This window comes from Rhea pennata, chromosome 13, assembly GCF_028389875.1.
Source record: "Rhea pennata isolate bPtePen1 chromosome 13, bPtePen1.pri, whole genome shotgun sequence".
Classification (NCBI taxonomy): domain Eukaryota; kingdom Metazoa; phylum Chordata; class Aves; order Rheiformes; family Rheidae; genus Rhea; species Rhea pennata.
The window spans coordinates 12,344,191-12,371,841 of record NC_084675.1 but is presented as its reverse complement, the minus strand read 5'-3'; the positions used below and the strand labels follow the sequence as shown (position 1 = coordinate 12,371,841).

Below are 27,651 nucleotides of genomic sequence, written 5' to 3'. Positions count from 1 at the left end.
TAGGTAAAATTCCAGGTGTTTGAATGCTGCAGTCTTGCCTAAGGTGATTGTTGGAATACTTAGACTTATTCAATTTGATTTCTCAGAATAGTAATTGGATCAGTGACTATAAAATACATGTTTTCAGGATAAAACAATGAGTGACCAAACCTGTGACGAATGGTAACCTTTGACTGCAGCTGTTTGTGCCTTGAAGGCCTATTGAGTAAGCTTAAAATTTTGTATCAGAAGATACTTCTGCTAGTGTTTTCTGTTGAGATCCAAAAATCTGGGACATTCGGTACACAAGAGATTTTAGAAATGTTTCTGTACTTAAAAATCTGTTAATTATGCAAACATTTTGAACTGCACAGACAATCAAAGCAACCTCTCCTCTTGGTGATCCCCGTGTGACTTATAACCTAGAAGAGGGACTTGTTCCAGAGACCAACATGCCAGTTCGTTTCTACCTGACTCCAAACAGAGATGACGGTTCTGCTTCAATTCTGGTAGCTGAGCCACTAGACTATGAAACAACAAAGAGCTTTCTGCTGAGGGTTCGCGCACAGAATGTTGCTGCAGTTCCTCTGGCAGCATTTGCTACAGTCAATATTAATGTAACAGGTGTGTAAGCTTGTAGTGATGTTGTAACATAATCACTGTGTGTGTGTGTGTGTGTGTATAAGTTTTGCAGTTTTCTATTTATGCATTCTTTTTGATCTCTTAGATGTCAATGATAATGTCCCATTCTTCACTTCATCTATTTATGAAGCCTTGGTAACAGAGGCAGCTGATGTTGGGACATTTGTTGTTCAAGTCTCTGCCTCTGACCTTGACCTTGGTTTGAATGGTGAGGTGAGTAAAACAGGATCCACATCTTCAGGTATGTATAGCTCTGCAGGAAGAATGATTAAATAGACCAGAAGTCATCAGCCTGGAAAAGCTATGACTAATGAGGGAATGTGATACAAAACGGTGAACTACACATAATATAAAACAGTGAAAAATGCAACCGAACTAGCAGATGTCAAATGTTAAAAGAAACGAGGAGAGAGAGAGAGATTTCTTTTTACAACCTGTAGCTCAGCTGACACGCTCCTTGCGACAGGATGCTCTTTTACGTAGATCTAAAATGTGATCAGATAAATTAATTGAAGAAAACCATATTAAAGGCTTTTGCAAGCCGTAAATTAGAGGCACTGAACACAATCCTTTTAAAGTATGTTAAATTCAGCTGAGTTTGAGTGCTGTTGCATAAATGATCAATGTATGAAACATGAGCATTCAGTGCAAACATATGAACTAATTAGACAAGACAGAAATTTATTTCCATTTACAGATGGACAGTCAAGATACAAGGAAGTTAAATGACTTAACCGAAGTTGATTAAACTAGTAGTTTTACTCAGATTTCTTCTACCTGGCCAAGTTCTTAACCACAAGACTTCCTTTTCTCTAAGTGCTTCTTTAATTAAAAGTTATCCAAGTAAAGGAAAGTCTAGATTAACAAACTTTTTTTTAATCTTTTAGATAACTTACTCCCTGTTACACGATCATAATGGAGACTACACACGTTTTTGTTTGGACTCACAGACTGGCTCAATATACACTACCTCAGTATTTGACAGAGAGAAGAAGGGGTCTTATCTTTTAGAAGTTAAGTCAGCAGATGGCTCTGAATCGGCTCGACCTGGAAAACGTGGGAAACCAAACTCTGGTAAGAAAGTGATGACTGTGACAAGCATGTTTGTGCATGAGTTGGTCTCTGAAAAGCAAGGTTAAATTTTAGTTTACTATTATTCAGGCAAACTTGTAGAATTTTTTTTTTGTTTTTTTACTCTTTGTCGACATCAGTTGTCAGAGCTGAAGAGATGTTCCATATGATGATCATTCAAGTTTTTTGTTCTAAAACTAAAAGAAAACTAGGACTTCATGATTAGAGTTTGGAGAGTATTTTCTAAGTAGCAATTCTATTATCTGTAGGATGCAAACCTCTTTACGTAGTGGAGGAGTTTCTTAAAGCACTGCATATGGTACTGTTCAGTTGAAAGTACTATGAAGTATGAAGCAGAAAAGTTCAAGATAAAAAAAAAATCTATTCTCAGTTGACAGGGTTGTGCTTAGATAGAGACTTAAAGTTTGGCTTTTTTGGCTTTAGGACAAAATGTTATGACTTAAAACTGTACAATTGCCTTATTAGGCATCAATTACTCACATGTTATCTGCTTAAGCAAATTGGATGTGACATTCATTTGATATCCAAGTGCTTCTGAGTAATATTGGTATATAAATTGTCCACAGTCCTAAGAGTTTCCTTCTGTATTGTCTGCATATTCATCTTCATTTAATGTGCGTTCATTTAATGTGCAGCTAGACAGCTTAAGGAATTGTAGCTGACAGAAGCGGCAGAGCTGAGTATTTTAATCTCTTGTTCTGGTCTCTCTAGACACAGCTTACGTGCACATTTTTATCAGTGATGTGAATGATAACAAGCCTGTGTTCACTCAAAGTGTCTATGAAGTAAATGTAGATGAAGACCAGGATGTGGGCTCAACTGTCATTACAGTCAGTGCTAATGATGAAGACGAAGGTAAAGTATTGAAATTCTCCATAGCTGTATATAAAGTATTAATGAGTTAATTTTACCAGACCAAGACATATTTAGTGGTGTTAGGAGGAAAACGTCTTTGTCTCTGCATTTTAAAACTTCTTTGTCTGAACTGATAGGGCATGAACATTAGTTCATAACGGAGCTTTGAGGCATAAGCCAAATAACTTATTATTTGAGGCAATGCATTAATGTAGGGTGATGGGGAATAATTTCTGTGTCAGCAAATACAAATTTATTACAGCTCATATTGTTTTTTAATAATGGATGCTGATTAAAAATGTCCTGGTTAATTGGAATGAATCAGACCTGGTCTCAGTGAGATTCACTTGGTTTCTCTATGGACAGGGGAGTTGTATTTTTTTTTTTTTCCCTTAATGCTACAGATCAGTGTTGTCATATTTGAAATTAGACTTCCTAAAAGCGTATCAGTCTTTGCTGTATTGGTTTAATCTCCAAATCAGTAAGAAATTCAGTAACAAGTCATGTAGAAAAAAGTATGTAACCAATCCCCATAGCCGAGCTCGGAGAAGATGCAGATTTTTATCTTTTGGCCGTGGTGAACTTATAAATTTGGCTCAGCCATGCCTTTTGTTGCACAAGTCCCGGAGGATTATTCTAGCAGCATGTCTGTGAAGTGCATGTACACCCCAGCTGCATTTGGTTCCTTACCCATGCAAGGAGGTCAAGACAAATGCAACTAGGCTGTCACTGAAGGATTTCCTGCACAAAGGACTCTTAGTTTATTACTTACGATGGCTGTGAAACTGCTTTATAGTGTTGGATCAGGAGACCTGATGTGATGGATATGTGGCTGGTTTTCTCTGTTCTCCTAGTAACATGGATGATCAAAGATATAGCTATGAAAGAAGCGAGGAAGAGAGGAACAGTAACTTAAATGTAAAGCTTGCAGAACGAAAGGCTAAAAGTCTCTGCTTGATCTACAATAATCTGCAAATTGGTACTTCATCTGAAATTTTAAGGTCTTCTGTAATGTAGTAAGCCAAAGTAGACAGTCAGAATTACTGGTTTTGATAAAATCTATGGGAGTGTGTATATGAGTGCAGAAGCGTTCTACTGTATATAGTATTTTGTGGTAACTCATTCTTACATGCTGGGTGCTTATAGCCTTGACCAGTCACAGTGATCCTTCAGTGAACTGGAGGAATCATAAGTAAAAGCAGCATCAATACTTCATTGTAAAGACATATTTTTATAATTAAAAAAATGATAATTTGATATACTAGAGTTGAAAATACTGGTAAATGATCTGACATAGCTATGCATTTTGAAAGACCATCAAACTGTAATATCCCAAATTAATTACCTTATTATTTATACTTTATCTTGACATGCCATGTTTTAATGTACTTTAAGAAATTTTGTATTTTCTAACACTGTTGGTAATCGACAGGAACAAATGCTAAGTTACGGTACCAGATCACAACTGGAAATACGGGAGGAGTACTTGATGTAGAACCAGAAACAGGAGCCATTTTTATTGCCAAGCCACTAGATTATGAAGAAACAAAAATGTATGAGATTCAGTTGTTGGCATCTGATGGGAAATGGGAAGATTATGCAGTTGTTATCATCAATGTCATGAATAAAAATGATGAGGCTCCAGTTTTTTCTATCAATGAATACTATGGAAGTATAATCGAGGAACTGGATGGGTTACCAGTCTTCGTCCTTCAGGTAGTGTATGTAATTTCAAAGATTATAATATTTCAGTGGAAGAACACAGATTATACTGCTACAGTTAAGCTAATAATAATCCAATACAAGTATATTAATGAAATTTAGTTCTCCTGAGTATTTTTGTTAGTGGAAGAAGAAAAACAGAGTTTTGCGGAAAAAATAATTGCAAAGATAATAAGTAAGATAAGCAGAATGGAACATATGTGATCCTAAATAGCAGATCATTAACACTTTAAAATAGCTGGTAGAATAACATGATTAAATTACCTCTATAAATATTAAAAAATAAAAAAAATAATATACTACATTATTATTATGGTGCAAAGCGTATTCATCTACTCTCAATGGTTCTTGAGCCACCTTTCATCTGCCATTATTCCAACATGTATCTATTAATAGTGTAACACACACTTTTGCTTGAACTCTTTCCACAGACTGTAGTAGTGTATAGGCTATAATGTAATCATTGCATATTTTATAATTCCTATGTCTTTGTTTTCAAAACTTCTGTAGGTTGTGGCACATGATCCTGATAGTAACGTGAATGATGGAGATGTGAGATATTCACTACATGGGTACGGTGCAACTGATATTTTCACAATAGATGAGTACACAGGCAGCATTTATTCACAGAAAATGCTGGATCGGGAAGAAAGAGCACTGTGGAGATTCGTTGTATTAGCTACTGATGAAGGAGGAGAAGGACTTACTGGATTTGCTGATGTAATTATTAATGTGTGGGATATAAATGACAACGCACCCGTGTTCGCATGCGTGTCTGGTGATTGCAACGGAAGTGTCTTTGAAAATTCTCCTGCAGATACGTTAGTCATGGAAATGAACGCGGTTGATCTTGATGATCCAAAAATAGGTCTTAATGCGGTTCTAACTTACAGGATAATGGAGAATGTAAAAAATCGATTTGGTACGAACTTATTTAATATCAATCCCAATACTGGTACAATCCATGTAGCAGAGGGAATGCTGGACAGAGAGAGGACTGAAAAATATTTTCTTACAGTTGAAGCAAGAGATGGAGGAGGGCTAACAGGAACTGGCACTGCCACAGTCTGGATTGCAGATGTTAATGATCATGTACCTAAATTCACAAAAGAGATGTGGCAGGCAACAATTCCTGAAAATAGTGTCATTGACTCAGAAGTTCTGCAAGTGTCTGCTACGGATGCAGATGTTGGGGAAAATGCTCGCTTGACATTCAGTATTGTTGGAGGAGATCCAGATCAGAAGTTTTATATTGAGAATGACAAAGAATGTCAATGTGCTACTGTCAGACTGAAAAAAAAATTGGATTTTGAGAAAGCGTATGAAAGACAGTTCAATCTTACTATTAAAGTAGAAGATCTTGATTTTTCTAGTATTGCATCATGCCTAATTGAAGTTGAAGACTGCAATGACCACAGTCCAGTTTTTCATTCTCAATTTATTCAAACAAGCTCCTTCTTTGAAAATATGCCTATAGGTACTACAGTAACCACAGTGAGTGCTACAGACAAGGATTCTGGTATGAATGGGAACATTATGTATTCTATAAAGGCAGATTCGGATCCTATGAGACAATTTGCAGTTGACCAAAATGGTCATGTGATTGTGGTGGGTGCACTAGATCGTGAAGTCATTCAGAGATACAGTTTAATTCTGCATGCCTCAGATCAAGGGACTCCTGCCCAAACTGGAAGTGTTACAGTTTTGATTAACTTGCTTGATGTTAATGACAATGGGCCAAGATTTGAGGCACCGTACATGCCTGTAGTTTGGGAAAATAAGTTGAGCTCTGAAACGGTGTATGTGAACCATACGTCAAAGCTGCTTCATGCATTTGACCCGGACAGTGAGGAGAATGGCCCACCTTTTACATTTTCACTGCCGCTAGATTATCAGAATTCTTCGGATTTTTCTCTGACTGACAACAGAAATAACACAGCGACCATTACAGCTCTGAGGTCCTTTGACAGAGAAAAGCAGAAGGTGTTTCATTTGCCAATAATTATAACAGATAGTGGGATTCCAGCTATGAGCACCACAAACACGCTAACTATAACAATCGGTGATGAAAACGACAACTCCCATGAGTCTGGCCATAAGGAAGTCTATGTGTACAGTAACAAAGGTAAGTGCTATCTAGATTTTGTATCAGTTTTGTGAATGTAGTACAGTTTTACACATTATTTCTCTTGCAGTTTTTTTATGCTTTACATTTTTCCCGATTAAAGTTCCAGTTCTGTAAACTATTAGATGAAGTGTATAATATATAAAGTAAGATATACTAAATAAAGAATGAGAAAGATAGGTTTATCTGTTTACAAAGTTTGGGCTCTAATGTGAAAAATATAATCTGCCAGAAGACTGTTAGCTACAAACAAATGTATTTTTATATTTTTTTTTCTGAAATACATATTTGCAGTTACAGAAAAAAATAGTATTTTTATAGACTAATAAAATTTATTTTTGTTCATTGTTTTTTCACTGGCCCAGAGATTGGTTTGTGTGCACAGGATGGAAAAAGCACCTGGCACCGAGAGGTCTAGAGATGAGAATGGCTGAACTGAAGCAACTTAGATTCATAGAAAAGCCTTACACATCCTTTTCAGACCAGGAGGTGGCTGAGGAAGGATATACATTTTGGAAAAGGAGACCTTCTGCTGGGGGGGGGGGGGGGACACAAACAAACAAAAAAATACCCCTAAGATAAAGCTGGGTCAGTGCTTTGTTAAGACAAGATGTAAAGACGAATCTTCAGGATGCAATAAGCAACTGCTTACTAGAGCAGGTAGTCTTAGAACTGACAAAAAAGATGCTATTCTGAATGTTTCCTTGAGTGGTGCACAGAATCTAGTCCAAGAAATATTAGTAGGAGAACTGTTCTGTGCTGTGAGGCTTCACAGCAGCCACAGTGCTGTGGGGTTTAATTTTGCAGTGGGAGAGAGCAGGCCAAATGCATCCACTAAGGGAAAGTGCAATGTTTTCTCATCAGAGTGCCATAACAAAGCAGAAGTTAAACAATGTTTTCTAACATTTGTCTTGACCTGTTTCCACGTTTTTGGCTAAAACTCCTGTAAAGCGTTAGTGCAGTAATGGAATTCGGGGGTTTTTAACTCCTAATGTGGTGATTTATTTATTTTTTGGTCTGAGAATTTTATGAAGAGTTGTATCATTCTGCTGTTGGTTTGTGGTGTTTTTGATTTTAATTCCTTCACGTGACATCCGTAGGTCACTCACCTTTTCAGGGGAACTTGTAGCAGAAATCATGTGACATCCTGTACGTTATTTTAAGAGGCTTGCATCATAACCATCACCAAATCAAACAGGAATTTGAAAATGATAAACTCAGTAATGAATGAGTGGGGATTTAAAGCCCACTGAAAAGCAAAAATGAAATGGATATTTATTATAATTTATTTCAACAGGAAAATGTTCAACAACAGTGCTTGGAGAAGTGTTTGCACCAGATCAGGATGACTGGGACAATAAAACATTTTCCTCTGAAGGAAAACTGTTCAAGTGAGGCTTGTGTTTATGTCAGAATGAGTAATATTTATCGTCTTAAATTATCTTATTCACTATGTATTTTTCTGTGTTGAGGATGTGCTTAAAGCCAGGATTATTAAGTGGGTTTTTTTTTTTTTTAACTTCAGTAACAAAATATGAAGAAATTAATGCATGCAATATTCTTCCTCTTTTTGGAGAATGCAGGGTCATATTATGACTTCGATTTTTAATCAGATCTTTTCATTAATTTATTTAAACATATGCTTTCTGTAAGACCCAATTTAAAAATAAATTGTGTTTTATTGTGTGCCCCCAAATGTTTAAGTTGATGGAATGCAAATAATGAATTTAAAAGGAAATCATTTCACCAAATGAGGAGGTGAGTTTGGTGATCTCCCTTGATGGCTAAATTTACAACTGCATGAGCAATCATAACTTTTAACTTAGTAGAATTATTTCTATTCACAGAAATGCTAAATTAGATCCTGCACTCCTACTGTTATTTATCAATATCATGAAGTGAGATGGTATATAGTGTAATTATATACTATCCTGAAATATAGAAGGTTTTATAGAAAATGAATGTGAGTTTCTGTCTCTGCTGTGAAGGGTGAGAGTTTTAAAGCATTATCTAGATCAAAATTAAAAAGGTTTCTGTCTGTCAGCAGCCAGTGGGCCTGTTTTCCATTTTAAGAGGTTACTGTTTCATAAGAATGGTCAGGGAGTATTTCCGTAATTACTGATTACTATATCTTTGAATTGGCACATGCAAATGATGTGACAGCATTCATACAGAACTCTTGCTGTTTTAAATGGATAAATGAAAATCTGGAAATCTGGACTTTGTTTTATGTCTTTTTTTTATTACTTACTATATGGGATTATGCATGATTACTATATTGAATTACACTGAAAGATTACATTGATTCCTATGGACTGTGTGCTTTTATTCAGAAATGGGAAGGTCTAGGGATTTGGAAGTTACAATACCATCTTTTTATAAGCTCTGCAGATTGACATTTCACAAGGTGCTTTTAGACCTTTTCGGAGGTCATTTCCTGTTTTTCATAAATATTGATCCTAGAATCTTCATAGACCTTTAGGCCATTTGAATTATGTGAATGAATAACAAATATTCAGAAAAATAATTCAGAGTTTTGATTTAGTATTAAGCTTCCCTAATTGAAAGTTTATGTCTAGATCTTTCAGATTAAATCAGAGGACTGGTTCTCTGATGATGGTGGAAAATGCTCCCCAAGGAACATACAACTTAAAAGTTAGAGTTTCTGATGGAATTTGGCCTGATGTTATATCTACAGTACAAATCCATGTCCAAGAGCTGGAAAATGAAGTCATACAAAATTCAGCCACTGTACGTCTAGCAGGTTAGTTTTATTTGCCAGATGAGAGTTAGATCAGGTGCATATACATTTAAATGAATATGTGCTTTTAGGTATTACTGGTGTTTCTTTGATTTAGATATCATTGTAAGACATGTATACTTTCTAGTATGTTTCCATATTGTTAAGAAAGAACTAAGCTGAGGCCAGTATTTCATGTTTATGTATTTATGAATCTCAAACTCAGATGTCACAGCAGAGGAGTTCATTAGGAGAGATGAATATGGCAGAAACAGACATGACAAGTTCAAGGAATTACTGGCAAAAATATTTTCAGCTCAGCCTAGTGATATCACTGTCTTCAGTATGATGGACATTGATGGAAAACAGACAGATATAAGATTTACAGTCACTGATGGCTCTGCATATTACAGACCAGAGAAACTACATGCTGAGATGGCAGCATTTAAAAATGAGGTATGTGCCCTTATGTTTTCATTTAAGCTTGATATTTGGTGTCAAACACCAAACCAACCTGGGTGGAAGAACATGTTGCATCTACAAATAGCTTTTTTGCTTCACTCAACACTTGTTTCACAGATATTTTTGTCCTCTTTAGTCCCATATGCACAATTGTACAGTTGTATTCGTTTCTGTTTCAATAGGTATAACCACTTTTTAGTTACAAAAAGATGATCCTCTCTTTCAGATCATGGTACAGTTGCCTGTATTTTTCAGAGTCACTGCCTCATTGTGCAATTTATCTATCTAATTTTGAATATGAAATCAGGAGCATCCCTAAAAGCCAAAATGTTACTGTAATGTAGGGGATGTCTTGAAAATGACAGCTTTTTCAAGCGTTGCAGGTGCTGATGGAAATATCCAAATCCACCTGTGGTTAGACATTTATATTACAGTAGAGGCTTGATGTCACCCAGATTGAAATTCCATTGTATGAAGAGACTGTAGTCCTTTGCATATTTCTTCCAGAAGGATTCTTTTCAGTTTAGAAGATGAGATACAGCAGATGAGTGAGAAGGAGACACCAGCTCTATCAGTGTATTTAACTGTAGGCCAACTCTACATATGATGTGACCTCCCCCCGTCTTTCTGTTTTAGGGGAAGAAGTAGTTTTTGAATGTAAGGTGTTTTCTAGTTCCTGATGACCGAACTGTTCTCCTTGCTTACCACATCTTGTGTGCCTTCTAACTCATCTTAGACTTCATCTATCTAGGTCACACTCTTGTACAATTTTCTGCAGTCCTTCAGATTTTAGCTTATGCTGAAGTCTTGCAGATGTGGCTGATTAAGCACATGCTGCTGAGTAAATTTTGTGCCTTGCACGAAGGCGTGATGCTACTGCTTAGCTCACCAGCAATAACTTACCCTAGACAAGACAGCACTTCCTGACTTTGCATTTGTGGCTATAGGGGCATGTTTGCATATAATACATGATGCATCTCGTGGAGGACTTCTTCCTAGGAGAGAGAAAACTTTCTGTTTGGGTAAATATCGTAGCATCTGCATGGTTCTGGGAACCAAATAGCATACCTTAAAATAGAGTATCTTAACTTGCCACCTGCCCAACTGCTGTCAGACAGCAAAATATGTATTTTTCTTTTATCTTAATAGTTGTGTGGATTATTAGAAGCTTCAGAATGACCCAAGTTGGAAGTATCAGAGGCAGATACTATTCATGTAGGATAACTGCAGCTTCTAATGCATATTTATAGAATTTTTATAACAATAATACAAAAAATTACATAGATTTCAAATGTTCTGTGCCATAAAATATGACTGGTAAATTCATCAAACTGGTAACAAGGAGTTAGGTTCACATATTTTAATGAAAATAATGTTTGTATTAATTATATATCACCTTTCAATATTTAATGAATAGCTCTGGTGAGTGCATAGTCCACAGAAGCCAATCATAGCCAGGGAATTTCTCCAGTAGTTTTTGTATGTATGTTTAAATATAGAAAATTAGCACTGGTATTATTCATTGAATAGCTAAATAAATAATATATTTTTATTAACCTCCTTGTTGTATGGCTTTACTACAACCATTTTTTGTTAGCAGCAAAAATAATCCATTCTACTACTATAAAGGAGCCCGGACTGTATATATACACGATATTTTTTCTGTAACAGTACTACATACTTGTCTGAATGTGCAATATTGACTCCCTTCTAATGGTTATAGATGTGAATAGTAGACCCCGAACTGCATTGGCAAGCTACATCGTGTCGTTATGTAGTATGTTTTTATACCTTTGGGAGTTTGGTTCTCAATACATGTTATGATATTGGAGGACATCATGACAACTGATTATAGAGGTTAAAGTTCTAAGAGTGGTGGATTGAACTGAAAGCACAAATAGAGTGAAAAAATAAAGAGCATTACTATTTATGTATTTTAGTCTTTCCAAAGCTTGTTAAAATTTGTCATACATTTTACATTGGAAAAAATATATTAAATATATAAATAATAATGAGAGTCTAAATCTGATCTCACATTGTTTGTTTTATGTTGGTATATCTCTGTTACCCATGATTTACTTTTGACTTGCATGATTGTGAATGTAGTGTGTCCTCTTGTGTTGAGGTCTGGGCGCTGAATACAGCATGTGGTGTGTTTGAACCGTCAAATAATCAGAGAAGTTATGAAGTAATATCTGGATGTAAATAAGGAGGAAGAACCTGTTTTCTGGCTTGAGCCAAATAATGCCTTTTGCTATCAAAGAGTGCAGAGAAGTGTGACTTAGACCACACAGTTCACAAGGTGGAATATAACTGCTATCAGAGCTCAATCCTTAGAAATAATGTTAGTAGGCCAGTACAGATTTAACATATTCACTATCAATCATGTCAATGATTAAGTTTTAGGAAATATTGCTACTGTAAGTGTTTAAAAATATTTCCTGGATTTGTTAAGTCATTGTGCTTGCACTTTGCTTGTCAGGAATGTTACTAACTAACGTTCAAGAATCTAAAGCATTCTATTAAGTTTAAGATGGCTTAGGTTTTTCAGAAATGAAGGAGTAAATAAAAGCACTCAGTAGGAAAACGTTAGTGTGTGTTTTTTTTTTTTTTTTTTTAACTGCATTTCCTCTTAGATCCAATCAGCTTTACAAGTGAACATTTCACAGATCGATGTAGATGAATGTAGGAGAGCAAATTGTAGCAATGGCAACGGTTGTACAAACTACTTTACAGTGAGTGACATCCCAACAGTGATGGATACTGGAAGTGTGTCATTTGTCTCTGTAACAACCACAATCAACACAGTCTGCACCTGTCCAGCTAGGGACCGAATTCATCAGTCTTGTGCCTCTTACCCTCAAAGTCCTTGTCTCAATGGTGGGAGGTGTATTGACACTTCAAATGGTTACAGGTGAGGAAACTTGTGCTGTAGCTTTCCTTTCTTTTGTTTTTAAAATGTCAAGTGTAGCTAGCAAGATTCAGGTCTAGAAAAATAATGAATGCACTTCTGACTGAAGGAGAAGCAAAAAACCCACGGATGTGCTGGAGCGTAAACTTAATGACAACAATGTCAAGGGCCAAATGATAGTGCTGTAGTCCTGAAGTCAATGGGGATTGTGCATGAGTATGAACTAAAACCTGGGAATCCACGTGAAAATACCTTCTGTTTTTGTAGTTTTCTCTTTTTCTGTGATTTCCACTACCTAGTATATACATGGTTATAATGATTTCATGTAGTATATGAAAGATCCATTGCCAAGAAGACCTTCTTTCATAGTTTCATCATGTCATTGAACAAAGTCACCATTACAGGAGTTGGAAATATTTACAGTGAGATCTTTTAAAAATGAGATTGGGTAGCTGAGGATGTTGGTAACTGGATAGGGAGCCTTTTATTTTGGATATGGCTAATATCTACCTTGAGTAAATAATAGCAAAGTATTGTCACTATCTGACACTTATTCATTTGAATAAGTTGGTGATTTTGTCTACTGGGTCGACCAGTATCTTTGTAATGTCATTCACCAAAATAAATCAAATGTTTTTTTGGTTGGGTTAGCTGAGAGGTAAGAGAGCTGACTTGAGGTAAGAACCATACTGTTCTTCCAGCCCTGGACTACAGTGGTTCAGGAAAAGATTTGGGAAGTGTAAGACTTGGAAAAGCAGCAGTATGGATTTCCCAGGCTCTGAAATAACCATTGCATTGTTAACATCTGTTATCTTTCAGGAGCACTTAATTCAGTATAAAAGAATGGGAAATATGCACTATTTGTTTTCCTCTTCCAAAACAGTAATACTAAAGGGGAATATCAATAGCAGCAATGCTAACTGGAGAAAGCAAAATGTAGTTTAAACCGTGGGTATAGGGAGGTTAGAAAATATTAGATAGGAAGCTTGCTTTATTTTAGCGTCAGTTGATATACAACAGTATTTCTTTAGCTAAATTGTACAGGTTTATTCTAGCTGGCAATTTACCTCCCTGGGTTTTCTCTGTAATAAATTGACCAAGCAGTGTTTACTGTTCCATGTTATTTAGTAAAATAATTCTTTGTTCCATTTGTTGTATGATTTTGAGTATTCTCTCTCAATGACGTCATCTCAGAAAATACTTTTTTGAAGGAAATAACATGGTGGATAAATATGCTTTGTACTCGTAAAAATATTTTAATAATTTAATGCGCTCTTGTATACATGGAATCCAACTAAAATCTACATTGTTTCTCTACAGTTTAGTGTGATTTAAGTGCTGGTTTTAGATTTAAATTTAAGTGCTAGTAGAACCAAAGAAAAACTGAATATGAGAGAATCTTGTCTTTCTTGTGTGTGCTCTCTCTTTCAGATGTCTTTGTCCTTCTTCATTTCATGGACCTGATTGCCAACAGACTAAGCACAGTTTCCATGGAAATGGTTATGCATGGTTTCGTCCCATCAGGCCGTGTTTTGAGAGCTCTCTCTCTCTCGAGTTTATTACTGCTGTTCCAGATGGTCTTTTACTATATAGTGGTCCTTTATCAAATCCAGAACCTGGGAGTGCAGAAAACTTCATTGCAATAGGTACTTTTACAAAAGCATGTGAGAAAATTCAGTGTCTCTTGGGAATGGGTTTCATATGAACAGTGTGGTAGTTAAAGTGTCAGTTCTTTCTATCTTACAAGATTATTTATGAGAAAACTTATTTTCTGGGTTGAAAATGTTGGAAAGTATTTTGAAACATTCTCCAATATGTCATTTTGCTTTGATGTATTGTATTCTTATTGCCTGATTTAAGTCCATCAAAGAGCTGTAGAAATCAAGGTGAAAACAAAGCAGCCAAATTTATATATAGGAAAAAGAATCCTACTAGGAAAACTCTAGTGCTATAAAATAATTTAGGTACTTTGAAGATGGGCATTACGTGATTAATGCAGTCTTAGTTGTATGTCATTCTTATTTAGCTTGGTGAGCAAAGAAATCCACTTAAACCATTTGGAGTCTTGGGGATTTTTGCACTTTTCTTTTTAAATGGGCAATGATTTGATGAATGAATGCAGTCCCAATGCACCATTGTAGAAAGACTTAATATGCAAATAGAACATATTGCTCTAAGTTGATGCATATTTAAAACTTTTGCATATTTTTTGTGATTTAGTATACAAAATGCACAGTATAGTTGCTGTTTTATATTTTCCTAAGTATTTGAAAAATCACGTTGTTGGATATTGTTAATCATTAATTTCATTTTTGCTTTGTTTTGCAGTTGCTTTTGAATATAGGTAGGATGAATAGGGAGGATGTAAAATCTGTATACGTTACTTCTGTTTTAGAGCGTTATAAAGGTACAGATTGCTTATCAGGAGTTAGTTCTAGTGCTTTACCCTTGACAAAGAAGCGGCATAATCTAAAATACAAAAATCAATACTATATTGAATGAATATTCCTACATAATAGAGATCATAGAATATAATTCTAGTATTTCTATACTGAGCACTTCTTTGCGTGATTATTAATAACCATTAAATTAGTACATTCACTAGCTGTGCTAAAATGTCCAAAATGAAAAGATACTTATAGGTGGATTTGATTTCTTTTTCTTGTTGTATTAGAACTCTCCAGTGGTATTCCTGTGCTGAAGATGAGCCATGGCTCAGGTTCAGTGATGCTGCGGTTACCAAGTCACCTGAATGTAACAGACAAAAAATGGCATCAGCTAGAAGTCAGAACCAGTGGTCAGGTTAGTTCTGATTTTCCACAGAGGAATATTGATTCATACTACTTGCGCATGCAGAAACTGAAGGGTAGAAAACTGAGCTTGGGCAGTTGTATGCATTAGTCTAACTGTGCCTGCTTAGATTCAATGACTAGTACAAATCTGGGGGAGACTGCAATGTCAGCTCTAAATCCACCTATGTTGTAATCTGTTATATTTTGGGATCAGAGGGGTTTTTGTTTGTTTTGGGATTTTTTTAAAGATCTGGAGCACATAAGGAAAGTGCATATAGGGTTAGCTATAGTTTACGTACTCAGTGATACATTTGAACACTGAAAGCCTATGCACAAAAAGAGAATTATTTAATACAGTTACCTCTTTTGTGAATGTGGTTAAAATACTCAGAAATACAAATTAAATACTGAGGTAAGTGCCTTTACTTTTTTTTTTTTTTTTTTTTTTTTTTTGTTAAATGGGTCTTGTTTGGCTTTGCTATTTGTTGCAAGGTGGAAAACAGAACAGAAAAAAAAACTTTCTGTGTAAAAAGAAAAAAGATGGTATCATATTTAAGAAGTTCATTGATTTATACTGAAATTATTAATTTAATAATCTTATGTTTTGGTTTAGGATATCCGATTCACTTTGGATCACTGCAGTGCAGCTGTTGCTTCAGAGATAGAAGGAGTGGGCAGATGGCTATCTACTGAAGATCGTACGAACTGTGAAGTCTTTGTGTCTGTTCCACAAAGAGCAAGGTAACAGCAAGGAGATTCACTGAAAAATAGCTTAATTTAAAGCTTTTGAATGTTTTCTTTATTAAATTGAAGCAGAGTTATTAATGACTAGAAGTATTTGTTTTTCTCTTTTCTGGGCAAAGACCTGGACTTGAAGTACTAAACAAATTTTAAGGAACCAGTCTTCCTCCAAGTAGTGTTGTGAGACTATGACAACTGCAGAACATTATGTGGCAGAACACAAGAGTGGAGCTCTTGTGGGTAAGATGTATAATCTCTTATCCACAGGACTTCTTTGCTCTTATTTTATTTATTAAGTGACTGTAAACTTGCTCTTGAGAAGGTCACAAAATTAGACCGGTTGACTTTTTAAGGGAATAACTCTGGATGCTCCAGCAATCTTGTTATCTCATTCTTATAAATCTGAGGTCTTCTACAGGCATATTTAGGCAAATGTGTTAAGGCAGACTAAGATAACAATATCTCCAGTTGATTAAAACGGTTGCTGCCTTCATAGCAGAATTGTACCTGTACAAGAAGTACCTGTACAGCCTGATGGTCTAGTGTAAGCTGCTAATTAAAGTGGGCTGGTGCTGATAGGCTTTGTTATGAGCTGCTGTGGCTCATTATGAGCTGTAGAATCCACCCATGTTTATTTTCCAGCCAAGTGATACAGCCAAAGTGCAGTAAATTCTCTGCACCTGTGCTGGGGGCTTATCCTCAGTTAAGACTGAAAAAAGTGGTTGGAAAACCTTGTTTAGAAACCAGTTATTGCAGTCAAAGCAAAAGGATGTTTTGAGTTGCATTCTGCAAGGCTATCAGTATCCTTTTTATTAAGAACTGGGTTATGCTTGTTACACTTGCTGATGACACCAAGCCGGGAGAAACAACCAGGATGTTGGAGAGCACAGCTTAGAATTAATCTCAGGAAATTCAGTTTCTTGAGAAAATTGAGGTCATATTTTCTCCTGAAAATACAACCTGAAAATATAGTATACTTTTCCACTAAGGCATGGGCAAAGTATTGCATGTAGGCAGGAATAACCAGCCTCACAAATACAGAGAAGGAACAACTGCCTAAGTACCATTAAAAGATCTGGAGGATAGTGACAAAGTGAGTGAGTCAGCAGTGTCATGTTAATGTGAAAAAGGCAAGCAGTGTACAGTAATGCTTCAACATATATAAACCCTTAAGAAATCAAAAGTATTGTTACACTTGTTTAGCAGTGTTAGGCCTCAACTATAGTTCTGAGTTTGGTTTCATGCACCACAGTGCAGGATAGGTGTGGACCAACTGGGTGAGTCCATGGAAGAACAACTGTAATCAGCTGTCTTGAGAATGACCTATCAAGAATGAAAGAACTGAGGTCACTTAACCAAAAGAAGGGAAGACTGAGGAGAGAGCGAGCAAGTCCTAAGGTATATATATAAAAAAAAAAAAAAAAAAGGCAGCTACAAAAGGGATGTTTTTGACAGATGGGAAAAAAAATGCTGGCCTTCAGCTACAGCACGGAAGGTTCAGGTTGTATTTTAGGGAAAACTTGGTACTGATAAAGATACTTGAGCACTGGAATGGATTATCTGTGGAGATTGTAATGCCACTTTTAGTTATTTCACCTTCCAAATCCTCCCTCTCCTCCCAAAGACAAAGATGCTCTTAAGTATGGGTGATGATTTTTGACTATGCATATTTACAACACATGTCCAGGAACTTCCAACTATTGGTAAATAACATTTCTTTCCCTCTGAATGCCATTCCATTTGCATGTTCACTCTGGGGGTGAGAGGGGGCACTCTAAGCTGATACTGAACCTATTCTCTGAGGAAGGGCCTTCATGTTGAAGAGGGGGACTGCAAGTCTTCTCTGCCTGTGTTGTATCATGTGTGTGATGGCATACTGTTTAACGAAGGTGTGAGGGTAGGGTGGCAGATAACAACTCAACAGATCTCTGAATGGGAGCAGTCCTTAATGATGCCACAGAAGTTGACTGAGCTCTAATGGGTTAATGTGCCTGACTACCTTGTTAGCTATTTCAAAACAAGTCCTGGGAGCCTGCTATCCAGTAGGGGTGTCTGTCAAGATATTTTATCTTGGACACACTTCTCCTAAACTGAAGACAAAAACATCTTCCTAAATGGTTGTCTCTGGTGTCTTGAATTTGAAATATAAAGATTGTTGGAAGGAATGACTTTGTTCCAGAAATATGAGATTTTGAAAAGAAAACGAGATTCTAGAAAAAAAAGGTAGGGTACAGCTCACCTGGCTTTTGATGCCTTCACTGTAAGTGTCTAACTCTGAGGAAGTAGGACTAGCCTGTCTTTCTAAATAATGGGGAAGCAGTTCTAAGGAGTGATTCATACAACTTCAAATTTCTACTTTAGGATAAGACAAACAGCTCTGTAGACTCCAGTGATAATGGGTATAGATCTCCATTCACTGTAAAATCAGCATAGGGTTACTAGCTCATTTGTAGCTGTTAATGTCCACAAGGCATATGTTTAGTCAGATAAATTCCATGTAAATTGTCATCTTCCTAAGTTTATCTGCTGGTTTATTTAAAACTCAGAAATTGCTGTGGGTAGACACTTGAGTAAGTCAAATGCACTCTTATTCCAAATAACATCAGTTCAGTCATTGGAATTTGAATATCTGTCATTCTGACAGCAGTGCTAGCTACTGAGAGTGCAGTATTCAAGGAGACGGAAGAAAGCAAGTTAAGTTAGGTTCAAAAAGCTGACTTGTGAGAGAGATCTAATACTAACTTCAGATCCCACTGTGGAATGAAGTCTCCCAAAGTAGAGGAAAAAGACACACCAAGCCCCAGAGAAACCTGAGTGTAAAGTGGTGAGTAAATAAGGAGTGTTTTTCAGGGAGATTAGAAGAAAGGAATAGCAGAACTAGTAGAGTTCCCTTCTGCACAGTCTAAAAGGAATAGTGCACAGATCCAGGTGCTGCAGTTTCTCCCAGTGATCTCTCTAAGCCGTTTGCTTTAGTTCTCACAGTTTTTTTTTGTCCGAGTTATTTCTGCTTTTTGATTTTCATTTATTTTTGTATTTTTCCCTTTTTGGTGCGCTCTTTTCATGACCTGGAGGGCTTCGCACAACTGCTGAGACTGCATTGAGTCAGCCCTTAGGTGTCTGGCCAGTAGCATGTGCAAAATAGTTCTGGCTGTGTTATTCTTACAGTATAAATGTGCACACAGACAAACACACAGTATCTAGAATACTATCTGTTCCTGACTCAAACATGCACAGACTTGAATTGTAATCAAGTAATCTACACTGTTAAACTCCCAATAGACTTCAAAGCTGTATATTAAAAAACAAAACAAAACTTTATTTTAAGGGCCAGAGTTTCTGCAAAATAACAGACTATTTCAGAGAAAGAAGCAGATAAAATGTGGGTTTTTTTGTTCTTTTAGAAAGCTTCTTTTCTTTGGAAGTGCAGTCTAGATTTGTTTATCTTTCCTATTCTATAGTATCTATATTTGAAGGTAAATTTACAATCTGCTTTTTTTAAAAAAATATTATGCATATTATTTTCAAAGGTATTTGAATGTGAACCATGTTCTTCAACTGGGTGGTGTAAAAGAATCGTTACCATATTCCTACCCGCAATTACTGCACAAACATTTTTATGGTTGTTTGCGCAATTTCATCGTGGATACTCAGGTAAGAGAAGTGTAACATTAATAAGCTTTCGTATAAAATTGTTAGGAAGCTTGTATGCATTTGAAATTCATTCTCTGATGACGTTTATATCTTGGTTCTGATCAGTAATGGCTTGATAGCACAAAGTGGGCGCTATAGAGCCTCTGTTACTGTCAATGAATTGGGCTGTTGAGTCTCCTCTGTCATGGAATTTGCATTAAACCTCCACAGACTGTTTTATAATCAATTTGCTTGGCAATACTATGAAATCATAGAAATTAAGATATTCACCACCATTTGCATTTGCACTAAAATGCTTCACACTGCAGCATTTTAATTGTACTTCCATCCCTGGGCCTTGTGCTGGCTGGTATCTGTTTTGCTCAAATGTCATGTCATCTTGTTTCTTTGGCAGGGAAGAAACTTGCAATAGCAGCCAAATTTTCAATTTTACTTTAATAATGTTCAGGCAGCCAAACTTTTTAGTAGATCTGCATGTTGTGCCTATAGTTTAGGTACAGATAATTACTGTTTCCATTAATCCTGTTCCATGCCCATGTGTATTAATGTATAGTATAAGAAAATTCTGCTGGATGTTTCTATTGTAATTAGAATAACTACCTTGAACAGTTGTTTCTCACCTACAGAAAGATGTATTTGTGAGCCAAAACCTATTCTTTGTTTATACCCTGCTTCATGCATATGTCTTTCATGCTTCTTTGCCCATTCAGGGAGCTTCTGAATGGCAACTGTATGACTGTTTACCTATGCCAGCTGTCTGCTTTGTTATGAAATATTGGAGGTTTTTTACTTTCATAGTCAGTGGAGCTTATTCAAAGGCAAAATTGGTTTGATAGTTAATAATTTAAAACTGAATTTTAATAAAAATAACTTAAAATCTAAATGTCAAAAAGCAAAGTTAATGTCTTGAGAAATACAGATAAAGAACAAGCTGTTATGATGTATACCTATTACTATTTAAGAATGAGGTGTGTTTCTTAAATGATGTTTTGCTGTCATATGATTTTTCTCTTGAAGGTATATGACCTTCAGTCTCCTGCAGAGTCCCTGGATAGCTTCCCTGGCTGCATACTTACAGATGGGAGCTGTGAGACCATGGGGTCATCCTCCTGTGGTGTTCATGGGAGGTGTCTTGGAGGCTGGGGCTCATTTTCTTGTCATTGTTTGCCAGGTTACTATGGCCATCGGTGTGATAAAGGTAAAGTCTCTGTTTTTCTGTTGCATTATTATTAGGCTGGTTCATTTTATAATACAGAAAACTTAAAATGTTTGCAAGACATGATTGCTGAGGTGGTTCCCAATGTTTTAGTTGGTTAAGACCATGTTTCAGTGTAATTTCTGGACATTTTAAACAATGTTTTGTTTTTAATTCCCTTTTGAGAAGTAGCTTGCTTGGTATCAGCTCATTTCTTCAGTACTGAAGATGTTTGTGCATTAACTGTTTAAATGGAAACCTTTTAACAAATGATTAGTGAACCAAATCATTTTTTCTCTTCACAGCTTCAGGAGGTTGCACAGGCTCTGTTACACTTTCAGAAGTATCAAATAACCTAAAACCTAAATGCATGTCTGCCAGTACTTACTGTGCAGAATTAGAACTATACAGCTGGAATTCAAAATGGTGATTGAGTGATCGAGTTGTTGTGGGAAGACATAAAAGCACATGTCCCAAAAGACAACTTGTGTGTTATGGGTCCACGTGGTGCACTACAGTCATTGCTTTTACTTTAAACTATTTCATTTTGAGAATGAAGGAAATAATAACACTTCTCTCTCTGCAGAATGATTTAAAGGTCTTTATCCTCTCCTTTTAGTTGCCAAAGAATACGTGTTTGGGCCTGGAAGTCATATTCGCTATCAGCTTCCTTTCAGTGTGCCTGCCCGTAGGACACTGTTAGAAGCCATGATTAGGACACGGCAGCCTGACAGCGTCGTCATGAGCATGTCTTCTCGAAATAAGGATGAATACATCACCCTACGGGTGAGTAAGACATCCTAGAGAGTATTAGCATAAAGTTAAATCAGTCCCAGCCAGTGCTTAACTAGGTGAAAAATAAAACTAACACCTGAAAATAAAACCAAACCCTTATGCCAGGCACAAAATCCCTGGAATTAGAGTTCTTTTATCTACACTTACAGATCTGATTCTCCACTTGTGACATTGATTGCACAACCATGGAATACAGTTGGCTTCAAAGGAATTTATTACCCATTGTAGTGGAGTATCCAGTTTGCCATATAGAATTAGATGAATGGTCTGTCTGCTGTGGTACTCAGTTCAGGAATGGCTTATTCTACATAGTTCAGATCCTGCTGAGAAAGATGCCTGTAGCAGTTTTAATGAAGTAGGCTTCTGAAAATTACATCTTATACATGTGATTGTATGGGTCATTTCTTGAGCTAAATTGTTTTGAACTGTCAATGTAGAAGTGATATACCAGATTCTGAACCACTTGAATTCCATAAATTTGTCTAAGAGACCTTTTGGGCAATCAGAGAAGCCAGGTAAAATTGCTTAGAATGAATTACATGCTACCACTGGTACACTGCTACCAGTATTTAGGTTGTCTACTTCCGTAGCACCTGAGGTATTTTTACAGTATATTACAGTCATTTTTGTATTTGAAGTGTAAATATACTCTGAATTTAAAGAAATGTTTATTTAATGTTTATTATTATTTGAACCAAGACTTGTATATAATGTGAAAAGTCAACAGAAAATATTAGGTAATGACTCTTTTTTTTTTTTTTTTTTTTTTTTCCCTCCTCACTGCTCTGTTAATTATTCACAAGGTGGTTCAGGGGTTCTTAATGGTCTCATATAATCTGGGTGATGGAGACTATTCTGTAAGCCTTCCCTCCTACAACATTGATAATGGTGAATGGCATCATATTACACTGGAGAGAATTGAAAATGAATTTACCCTTCGCCTTTATGAAGGAGGTGGGAAGAGAGAAATCCTGAGAGCAGGAGGCATATACAAAGAGATTGTGATTGACCCCAGCAGCTTGGTCCTTGGAAACACCTACCCATTCAATCAAAACCAGAGTTTTCAAGGTGAGGAATTCTTGATCTCGCTGTTCAGAATATGGACCTATAAAAATGAAGATTTACTGGTAGTACATGTGCATGCTGTGAAAAGTTCATCCTGTTTATATAGAGCCCAAATTAAATGAAACTTTTGCAAGACACTGCAAGAGGGACAGCTACTATTCTGCTCAGGAAGAAGGTACAGCAGGGAATTATGTGCAACCAAAGATAGTAATCTGTTCACACTACTGTTTAAAGGATATGTATATAGGATCCATGAGCTTCTCCCAGATGGACTGTGGATGGCTTATTGCAGGAGGTATGTAGAACTGGTTCATATTCAGTCCATTCTTCAGCTGTCCTTTCTTACCAAACAGCACTGCCCCTACACTGAAAGGAACATTTCTATTTTATATGGGCATTGCAGAGCACACAACAAATTTACCTTCATGCAGTTTGGATTATTGGATTTTACAGTCACTCACTTGAAGCATTCTAATTTTAACTAAAGTTAGAAATGGTTTATTGAAGTAGAGCTAACGATTCAAATTTTTGAGCAACTGAGTGGACAAAGTCACAATGTCAGTTAAAAAACAGATCTGTTTTAGCCTGGAGAAATAGCACAACACTATTACAAGAGGAGGCATTAGAGAAACCGAAGTCTAAGATATCCAAAACAGCTTTATGCTGTCCTCTGGTAGAAGCTCACCCTCTACCTAAAATTGCAATATTATTACTGTATTGTATGCAGCGTATTTTCTGTATTGACAAGGTACATGCGCCATTACTCTGTTAAATATGCCTAGTATCTGTGTATTAGCTTCCTCTCATGGCTTTCATGTCTTTAACCAGATTCTAATAAATCAATGTAGAATAGGATGATAATATTTTTCACACCCGATTTAAAAAAAAAATCCAGTAAATAACACCAAGTGCTAAGAAAAAAGCATCTTTTTTAATAAATAAATAAATACACACACACACACACACACACACACACACACACACACACACACACATTAAAGAGAATGACAACCTAACTATTTTTAAAAAAGTTAAACATTTTTTCACTAGAGGTAATTGCACAACTGAAACTTATGGTGAGAACTAGAGACCATATTTTGAATTTTTATTTATTGCATGAATAATACAAAAGTAGTAGAAAATCTCCCATTTCTATTGGTAACCCAAGGATGTCTCATCCAGTTTTTTGTTTGTTTCTTTGATCTTCTCTAAAGGTAAGCTGTAAAATACAATTAAAAACCAACCAAATGCATCTATACTGTTACAGATTGAAGAATATTACAGATTTTTCCACAACTTTTGGAAACATAGTAAAAGGGTACCTGTTCTGCTGTCTTGAACATAAGCACATAGTAGCCTGCAGCAGCACTTGATTCTTGCTGAAAATGCTGAGAATCTTTATCAAAACTCATTCAGTCAAAAAACTGAAGCACAGTACTATGAAAGTTTAGTGAAATTCAGTCCTAGATTTGAGTTTTGGCAGCCTGGCAGCCTCCTCTTTAAATGTAAGTTATGTCAAATCTTATGGCTGCTTCAAGTCATTCTTGCTGAATGAATTTTTCTGTTTCTTGCCTCAGGATGCATGAAGGATGTCAGATTTAATAACTACAGGTTGCCTATGGATACTCGCACGAAAGAGCCGGTGTTGGTGTTAAGTGCCGAGGGAGTGAAAGAAGGCTGTTCTTCAGAGGCTTGTAGGAATAACCCTTGTAACCAGGAATTTATTTGTGTTGATTTGTGGATGATGCATGAATGCAGGTAATTGGTGGAAATAAAAACACAAACCCCTCCAGACTCAGGTGAGGAAAGGTGGATGCATGCAGAGTGTGTGACATGAAGGCTACCACAGGCAATCTTGTCAACCAGCTGAACTACAATGAAACATGGGGCTAGATGTCTCCATAGCTACACTGGCCTCAAGGTTACTCAGGGAATACTATTCTTTTAGGCACTACCCTTAGCTGATGTAAATCAGCATATCTCCTTTGGTTCTGTAATGATTTTGGCTGTCTGTCTTAACTGAAAAATGTTTAAAGAATAGCAGCAAATCCAGAATGTTTGTAAAGACTGAAAACTAGGAAAAGGTGGAGCGCAGCCCTAGCATGGCTACCTCTCTTCTGTGAAGCGTGTGCTGTGCAATGTAGATGTGCTTTCTTTTACTGGTATTTGACTTAAACCATCTTAAGCTATGACCTCTGTTCTCTTATAGGCGACTCAAGTTGAAGGACAACATCATTAAGCTAAGAGTTCTTGTGTGTGGCTGGGGCTGAGGTTAGGACAACACTTCAGTTATAATCCAAGTTAGCTATGCAGTGAAGACACCCTTAAAACATTACTAATTGACCCTGTCCACACAAAGAGAATTTTCTAGTGAGTTTTTTTCCCTAAATGCTGAAAACATCTGACTGGCAGGAAATTCACTCTGATGGAAACAAAAAATGTAGCATAGCTAGGCAGGACTGCAGACCATGGTCCTAATCCAGCTATTTTACATACATATTTTACATCTTGCAGAAGCCACTGGAACTACTTGAATTTTGTAAGCCCTTGATGTAAGGGCTTAAAGATCTGGAGCTTCTTATTGAATGACTGCTTTAGAAAGGACTACAATCCTGTAATTATTCCAAGCCAAGTAACTTCTAGTAGATATTTCAGTAACTCTATATAGAGAATGCCATCAAAGGCTGGTTTGAAGTCTTAAATGCTGTCTTTCATGCCTACTTTTCTCAAAAGTTTTATTTCATTTTGTCTTTTCAGTTGCCCTCTAGGACACATGATCATGGAGAATGCCACTGGTAGACACTGCGTATATACTGCATGTGCTAAAAAGCCCTGTAACTATGGTACCTGTGTCTCACAGTCGCCAACCAAGTTCCAGTGTGACTGTCCTGATGGCTATACGGGACGGAACTGTGAAATCACGCTGGCGATCTTCCACAAGGATGCAGGCCTGAGCTTTAGTTCCATGTTTGCCATCTGCATTTGTTTTTTGGCACTGTTAGGTAGTTATGGCAACTACATCTTGTATTACCTTTGGTGAATTAATTTGTCCATCTTGTCCTGAATATTCATCGTGTCATCTTTCTGCTGAAAAATCAGTTTTTTAATGGAGGTACAACTCTTCCTTCACTTTTTTGCTATGGTCTCTGTCTGCTTCATCAGCTCACTTCTCATCCCTGTTTGCAGATATTGCTAAGTGAATCAACATTCATCAGTTGTGGAAAGTCTTTGCAGTTTTGTTTTCTCCATGTTTTCACTTCATTGCTAATAAACTGTTCAGATGCATAACTGGAAGCAAATCCAGTTGAACAGGAGGAAAAGAAATTACCAGCAGTTAAGCACTGTTTAAAATACTACTGATCCTGAAACAAATTTTTTCAGTCTAGGAGAAATGCACTGTCTGATAGGAATACGTTTGGTCAGAGAGAAGCAGTCTCTTGCATCTTACCAACTTTGTCACAGCTCCTAACAGCTGCTTTTGGCTTCTTCCATCACTTTCAGGCTTCAGTAAGGTCACTCTATGAAGAAGAATCTCGCTAGAGAGGCAAGATCACATCTTTTAGTCCTGTTGTTTAACATAATCCATGAAAGCTTACCTGAGTAAGGACATAAAAGTTTTCCCATGGTTTTTAAAGAACTTTATAAATCACTTCAGATTTTGTAGTCAATGGTCATTGTGGACTATTTTGAATTTGTTGACTATTTTTGAATCTGTGGCTATCTGAAAAAAACATCACTTTGCCCTATGTATTATGTTTGCCATGCAAATATGAACAGCAAATAAAGTGGGAAGCTAACTGATTTTGCAGCCTTTGGAATCAGTTACTTAAAACTAAGAGAAGATCATTACTATTATTATTTTTGCTGTTTCATAGTAGTTTTGTGGTGAATTGTGTTGTTACTTGCATTTGACTGAATGAAAAAAAAATACCTAATAATCCTGCTAATGTTTCAGGTTTAAATTAAGGGTTAGAAATGGTTGATTTTAGCCAAATAGTATGCATTGTTGGAAATTTTAATAGATGAGGTAACTATGGTATTATCAAGCAACTTGAGGTTTTATTAGGAGAATTTAAAATAAAATTATTATTCTTAAGACTTAAAATGCCTTTTCTCTTGCATAGCTTCCAAAGAGTGATAATACATTTCTAAAGTGATTAATACATGCAATTTTAACTATAAATGTATAAGTTTACAATAGATTAGAAAAAAGCTACTTTTCTGATATCTATCTTCTAAACTCAAATGGGGAACCGTTTTGCACTTTGTGTGGCTTCATGAACCTTCCGCCAACCCTTCCTGCCTGGAGAAGACTTCAGTTCATTTTTTTTCAGTTAAAGATGGAGTGATACTTTGAAGCTTGCAGCTGCCCTAACACTCATGCTGTGGACCAAAGAAACAATATACTTCATAAGAATACTTTTAATGACAGTCACGTTTTATAACTCAAGATCATAAATTTGGGGCTGAGAAGAGAATAGGGTGTTATCTGTATGGAAGAGACATACTTTCTTCAGTGGGGGTATTTCTGATTTACAGTCTTGTTACTGAGAACAAGCTTTTGTCCCTGGAACCGAGGCTGTGCTAAGACTTAGTTAAAAGACTTACTGAGTATGTCAAAATCAGCTCAGGTGGAATTTGCCAAACATGTTACAACATGTGGGAAAATCCTTGTGTCATGTTTTTGTAGATTTGGAGGAGGAGGGGGAAAAAAAAGATTTCAGAACTGGATTGGTTTGGCTTGAAGGGCATAGCTACCCAGCACAGTGCAGGGCGTAGATCGCACTATACGCAAGCTTTAGTTCCAAGCTCATCTAGATACTGCTGAACAGAACTGCATTCTGGTGTGTAGATATTCCATAAGGTCTTTGTAACATTAGATCA

General features: G+C 36.5%; 1 protein-coding gene across 1 annotated transcript in view; it reads left to right on the top strand.

The window, feature by feature from the left end:
* The window catches only part of LOC134146198 (neural-cadherin-like), a 48,956-nt gene that overhangs the window by 16,714 nt on the left and 4,591 nt on the right, over window positions 1-27,651 (top strand). The window contains 19 exon segments of the mRNA XM_062586468.1: window positions 354-603; window positions 707-834; window positions 1,509-1,695; window positions 2,425-2,568; window positions 4,001-4,284; window positions 4,801-6,415; window positions 7,713-7,806; window positions 8,995-9,179; window positions 9,382-9,611; window positions 12,254-12,531; window positions 13,960-14,174; window positions 15,203-15,330; window positions 15,934-16,061; window positions 19,589-19,712; window positions 20,730-20,910; window positions 21,527-21,693; window positions 22,506-22,770; window positions 24,345-24,525; window positions 25,525-25,769. Of these exon segments, the coding sequence (XP_062442452.1) occupies window positions 354-603; window positions 707-834; window positions 1,509-1,695; window positions 2,425-2,568; window positions 4,001-4,284; window positions 4,801-6,415; window positions 7,713-7,806; window positions 8,995-9,179; window positions 9,382-9,611; window positions 12,254-12,531; window positions 13,960-14,174; window positions 15,203-15,330; window positions 15,934-16,061; window positions 19,589-19,712; window positions 20,730-20,910; window positions 21,527-21,693; window positions 22,506-22,770; window positions 24,345-24,525; window positions 25,525-25,769 (5,029 nt within the window).